Genomic DNA, 6,790 nt, shown 5'->3' with positions numbered 1-6,790 from the left:
ATTTTGGGTTTTGTCTGATGGGCCCAGTAGTAAGGCCCAGCATTTCTTCTATAATTCTTTTTTTTAATTGGAAAATATAAAGAATGAATTGTTCACAAATCTTTTTTTTTTTAATATCGATATTATTGTTCTTTTTAACCTTTAAAATTAATAAATTCAATCTGGGCACGAGTAAATGGAAGGATTATGAAGAAGCGCCTTATGAAGTTTGCCCCCTTTTGTTGTATTTTAGTGAATTGTTTATTGTTGGCATCACTATAGAAAATGAATTCCAAGCCACAATATGTATTTATAAATAAAAACGAAATCGAAATTTAAGGCAAAATTTATGCGAAGTGATAAATCATTGGCATATACATACACGCATTTTGGGGGGTTAGGAAAGGTTTAATTTTTTTGGATTATATATATGGGCAGATCGATGAGAAGTTTGCCCAAATCTCCAAACTCTTTTGTGTTGTGGAACCCCCAAAATTTTATTGGCAATGAAATTAAAAAAAAAACATTAGCAATGCAATTATTTTGTTGCAAACAGCGACAAAACATTGATTAAATCAAATACTAATTATGACACTAATTCAAAATCTCTAGGTAGAAGAATTATATATTTGATTATATGATCTCTAAATTTCCGAAACGAGTTTTATTCTTAATTAATCGAGATATATTGTTATACATAACATTAGATTAAATTTATGTTTTGAGGTGGTTCGGTTCATACTATATATATGATTTAATATTAGGACAAGGGTTGATATGATAAAGATATGGAATGAACAATCTATATGATAACTTAGAAAAACTCCAAAAGAGTTTTTCATGTGAGAAATGCGAGAAAAAGTCAAATTAAGGGTGGGCATAATTAACTTCGTGTTGTTATACATTGTTATTAAATCATATATAGGAGCATATATCACGCAATGTGTGGCCACATGCCTCCATTGACAACATTCACCAAGACCGACGTGTATATATATATGAATACATATACCATTAATTTTATTGCATATGTCATGAATGATGAGTAACAATAACAAATGATCTTAATTAACAAAAAAATAATCTTTTTGTACATGCATTGAATTATTGAAAATATATGCGGATAATTAATTATTTTAAAGTCACAAATTATAGAATTTGGCTATGGTGGATCGATCTTGATTTCTTTCGGATTGTAAAATCTCTGGAATATATGATACTAATCTTTGAGAATGGTCTGTCATAACATGCTTTTTTGGTTCATTAAACCGACCCACCCAATTAAATGATTTTTGTTTATTTAATAACCATGTTTTTAGCAAACTTTTTTTTATAAAAAAGATGAATCTAACCAAAATGTGCATAATAAACACACTTACATTTCAGATGTTTTTCATTTTCTTGGTTTTTTGTGTTTTTCTAACATACATACATACATACATACATACATACATACATACATACATACATACATATGTATAAAGCAGTGTCGTTTTCAGTGGAGATAAACCCAAAGGACAATGTACCAGAAATAAAGAAAGAAAGTAGAATCTTCATCGGGAATATGAATCTATGACCACATACTGAATTTACATACGTATTGTAGGAAAACCTACTCTTTAATTAATAGCATATATTAATCATGTATGATATCGTATTTTTATAAAGTTAATAAGGGTAAAAATGGAAACTCAACGGGTGGTGTGCTGATACAGTTGGTTTTAATTAGGTGCAAGGAGTGGACTTGGAACTAAAAGCAAGGCAACCTCCACCCTCCTATCTAATCTATTGTTTTTAATTAATTAATCAGTTAATTTATTTCAATCTCGATTTTTTTTTAAAAAAAAATAGTTAAACATCGATTGTATATGTAAATATCTTATTTAATTTAATTTGTTCAATATACATAGCATTGAATTTAATTAATTAATTAATTATACGGTACCCCATAAAAAGGGTAGAATATGGATTTGAGTGAGTGAGTGAGTGAGTGAAACCACTTTGACATCACTATCTTAACTTATTCTTTCTTTTTTTCTATATCGCTTTTGTCATTCGTTGAAACAAATTCCACACACAAAAAAAAAAACATGGTGAACATTGTTTTCGATTTTCTCATATTTATTAATAAATTTATTTGTCTGTATATCAAAAGAGATAGACATCAAATAACTCTACGTTTGTTTTTTCATCTATACAAAAAAAAAAATTATTTGTCCGTATTTCAAAAGAGATAGACATCAAGTATATAACTGCATGTTTCTTTTCCCTCATCTATAAAAAATATTGTATTCTTAGAAAGGGGTATATATATGTATATGTATATATTGTTTCAAATCAATTATGATATATTATAGTCCCGTATAACAATTGGCAAGACGGGTGAATCTTGTGACATGATTTTAATATTTTTTTATTTGTAAATTTTGTATTTGTTGATGCTATGATTACAAACTCCATGTTTTTTTTTATAAAAATTTTCCATGAACAGAAAAAAAGAGAGAGGAGAAGTGATGATGTGGTGAGGAGAAAAAGACCGAAAACGGAGGAGGAACCTAATCCACGTCTTTTAAGTTGTGGTGGTTCTGCTGCCAAACCCTAACTCAGCCACGTCCTTCTCGTGTCCCCCCCTTCGCCTTTCTGTTTTATCCCCCTTTTGTTTTTGTTTTTTTTTTCATTTTACACTTGCACTAATTAATAATATTCTCTGAAATTCCTATATATATACATATGCCACAGTTATATATTGACTGTATCATAATACTTCGGATCTTAAAAAAAAACACACTTATGCATGATCTCAACACTCTATGATTTCGTCTCAGTGGTTCAGTTTTTTTTTTTTTTGTTAAATTGGGTTTGATTTTTTTTTTTGGGTATGATTCGGATTAGAGTTGGTTTGTATTGACAAAAGGTTCAAGCCGAGTTCAGTTTCGTCTGGTTTTGGTTTAGATTACGTGACGATTAATTATATTAGTCTTAACAAAAATGATGGTTTTTTATTTGTTTTTTTTTCGGAATCGATTTAGTTCAAAATTGGGTTAATTCGAGAGATGTAAAAAGGAAATACAGTGTTGTTCACGTGTTAAAAAAAGAAAAAAAAAACTGTATATAAAATACATATTTTAAAAAAATTTTTTTATAAAAAAAAAAGAGAGAAAGAAACGAGATTATACCTTAAAAAAAGGGGGGAAGAAAAGATGCCAAGCCATCACTTGCTTTTCGTGAATGAAAGGCAACCATTGAACACTAACCACTTGCTTACTCAAAGTATTCTAACTTCAACAAGTAGATCATCTATCTTTCATACATCCTTTACCACTTCCCCAATTTTCACCTATTTTATATTATATAATATAATGTTTTTTTCGCATTAGAAAATAATAATTCCAATTACAAAACACTAACAGCAATGAATCGGTGGTATATGATCTCTTTTCTTGGCTTTTCTGTATCACCGCTAGTAATGGCAATCTACCAAAGCCGGTGTCGCTGAGAAGACAAGCCCTTGAAACTTGGACTCTCTCAGATCATCTTCCGGCGCCGGAAGATTAAGATCCAACGGTAGATACTTCCTCGGCTCGATCCTACGGTCCACGTCATCCGCATCCTCTGGACTCGCACCCACCCGCGGATTGCTGCCACCCTCTCCCGCAGCTCTTGCTGACATGGCGCTCCTGTGCCGCCTCATGTGGCCGCCGAGGGCTTGACCGGAGGTGAACTCCGACCCACAGATCGAGCACTCGTGAACTTTGTTCGGCTTGTTGTTGTTGCTTGCCGGTGAAGCTAGGGTTAGGCCGGGGATCTTCGTCCGACAATTCTGCACATCCTCCGGGGCGACAGTCTTCGGGGCCGGGAGGGGCAATTTCGTCTTTTCGACTTCCGTCCTCGGCTTCTTGTGGCTGGCGCGGTGGCCGCCGAGGGCTTGGAACGACGGAAACGTCCTGTTGCATGTTTTACACTCGTAGACGTATAACCCTGAATTCTCATGCTGAGTTTTCTCCGACCAGATCTTGTGGATTTTCTCAGACTTTTCTATCTTTCTCCGCAGCGGAGGAGGACCGGCGGCGCCGGATGCGAGCATGATGAGGCAAATTGCCATATCTTCTTCTTCTTCCGTGCAGTAGGCGGCTGCCGCGGCGGAGGAGCTGGAGATTGTTGCGGTGGCCAGAGAGGAAACCGCCGAGTTGTAATCGTCCCCGCCGTAACAAACGGCGAGGACGATCTCTGCCGCTTCGTGCGCTTCCCCTTGATGATGTCACGAGTGTACTGATAGCTTCCGAGCTCATCTTGGACATCCATGACTACTCAGGATCAGAGAAAAATGAAAACCCAATTGAAGAAACAGATCAATAAACAAACCCAAGTGAAGAAATTGTGAAAAAACGATCGAAATTGTGGTTAAAGGAACGAACTTTTGGTGTTTGTGTGTGGAGTGAACTAACAAGAGAGAGAGAGAGAGAGAGAGAGGAGAAGAAGTAGTGAAGGAGGAAGATGGTGGGGCTTGCTTATATATACACACAAAAAGTGAGTGGGTTATAACTTATAACGTTGGTGGTGGTTAATAAATTTTAGTTCACTGAAAAGGAAAGAAGAAAAAAAAATGCCACGTGGAGGAAATTATTTACCTAAATTTTTTACAGATGCATGAATATTAATTTCCCCAGATTACTCTACCTTTTTTACCATATACAATTACGAGTTTCTAATTTAAACATGTAAATAATAGAAATAAATCCCACCACATATTTTTACTAAAAAATAACATTTAAAATACGAAACACATTAAGAACATATTTCTCTATGCTTCTATATATAACATTTATCTTTGCTCCTAATTAATCAATTTCCCTCATTCTGATCTAATGTTAGATCCATGAGAAGTCAACTCTCGCCAATATCTTTTTAAAAACGCAAAAAAGAGAGTCTAATTATCGTTTTTATTGCCATTCCTATATATTATATGATATGAATTTTACTCCAATTAATTAACCAAGTTACAAAGTGAATCAAACTTAAAAGGAATAGTAACCTTTAACAATATAATGTTAAAAAAAACAGTTCATATTAAAAACAGAAATCTAGTAGAAAATTCATATATAAAAGTTTATATTAAAAAAACAGTTGGCGAGGATTTATTTTTATTTTTTGCCAACCCAACAAAAAAAAAACAGAGGGGGTGGGGAAAGGTTAACCACCGAATTAGGCAAACTCTTCATTAGAAGTCGGTCCACGTTTTATCTTATTTTTATTTCTATTTATTTTTGTCAACATTCAATTTTTTTAGCAAACAAGAAAAGGTTTTTACTTTTTCACGCACTTTAAGTCCACGTCATATGGCCAAATCTTCAGTGGGACATTAAATTGTTCACGACAACATCAATAATGGGGATTCCTTGTTATTAGTTTTCACGATTCATGGTAATTATATACAATACATATTGCTCTAATTTTTGTAAACTCGGTTATATTTGTCATTTTAAAAAATAAAAAATAAATCATGTACTGGTATGTAATGATAGAATATGGAAATAATGCCAACAGTTTATTATTACAAAAAAATAAAATCATATGTAAATACAAGCACTACAAAAATACATCGCATATGCGACGGACGTATCCGTCGCACAGCGTACACATATCCGTCGCAACAGATATTTTGCGACGGGTCACGACGGGCACAAATCCGTCGGTATAGAGCTGTCGCAAATTTGTTTCAGTCGGTTTCACCGTCGCAAAGTTACGACGGACATTTCCGTCGGTATATTACCGACGGAAATAAACCGTCGTAGACCGTCGCGTTTATGTTTGTCGCACATTGCGACGGAATTATCCGTAGCAAGTTACCGACGGCAGATATCCGTCGTTTATGCGTTGCTTTATTAATTTTCGAACGTAACGACGGATTCCGACGGAGTTGGTCCGTAGCAAGTTACCGACGGCAGATATCCGTCGTGTATGCGTCGCATTATTAATTTTCGAACGTAACGACGGATTACGACGGATTTGGTCCGTCGCAAACTTTGTAAAAATAATTAAAAAATAAAAAATCAATTATTAATTTAAAGATTTTAAAAATCAATTATTAAAACAAATTCATAAATAAAAATACGAATTAATTAAAAACAAAAAAAGATTCATATTTAAAAAAAAAGTATAATACAATAATTTAGAAAGAGTTATAATACAAATACATCTACGGATCTACCGGTGCATCGTTGTCGAGATTGGTGGGTACGTCCTCTGGGAACTTCCGCATCAGACTCTTCGTCTCATAATACGATTCTGTTGCAGTATTACCTTCTGGTAGATATTGTTTGAACATCTGACTAAATCCGTCAATACATTTCTCCGGAATATTGTAATCAGTCTTCATGTTCATCAATTGTGACGACAACGACAATCTCGATAGACCTTCACTGCATCCTTCATATATTGGAGTGCTCGATGTATTAAGGATCTCGTAGAACCTTTTAGCCTCGGAATTTGGCTCTTCTTCCTCCCCGTAAGACGGTTGACCGACATTTGGAAACGCATCAAACACCATTTCTGAATACAGATTTCTTTCTCCTTGTTGAAATTCGTTTCGCTGCTCATCGATAATGACTTGATTAACTACACCATATGAAGACGTCGTGTCCAATGTATCTCCGTGAGCTAGCCAAACAAAATAATTGGACATGAACCCTCTTCGATATAGATGATTCCACACTTGTTGAATATACTGCCATTTCGTATTTTCACACTTCACACACGGACATGGAAGTTTCGACCCTTCGATATATGACGGTTGAGATGTAACAAACACCGG

General features: G+C 34.4%; 1 protein-coding gene across 1 annotated transcript; it reads right to left on the bottom strand.

The window, feature by feature from the left end:
• Nucleotides 1-2,855: 2,855 nt before the first annotated feature.
• Nucleotides 2,856-6,526, bottom strand: LOC104827409 (zinc finger protein ZAT5-like). Its single transcript, XM_010560583.1, has 2 exons — nucleotides 6,280-6,526; nucleotides 2,856-4,227 (listed from the first exon to the last, which is right to left on the bottom strand). The coding sequence occupies exons 1-2, from the start codon at nucleotides 6,524-6,526 to the stop codon at nucleotides 3,440-3,442; spliced, it is 1,035 nt and encodes a 344-aa protein (XP_010558885.1). The 3' UTR covers nucleotides 2,856-3,439.
• Between the last annotated feature and the right edge of the window lie 264 nt (nucleotides 6,527-6,790).

Source organism: Tarenaya hassleriana, unplaced genomic scaffold (genome assembly GCF_000463585.1).
Source record: "Tarenaya hassleriana unplaced genomic scaffold, ASM46358v1 Cleome5, whole genome shotgun sequence".
NCBI lineage: Eukaryota > Viridiplantae > Streptophyta > Magnoliopsida > Brassicales > Cleomaceae > Tarenaya > Tarenaya hassleriana.
The sequence above is the reverse complement of the archived record's forward strand: the minus strand, read 5'-3'. Positions and strand labels throughout refer to the sequence as shown.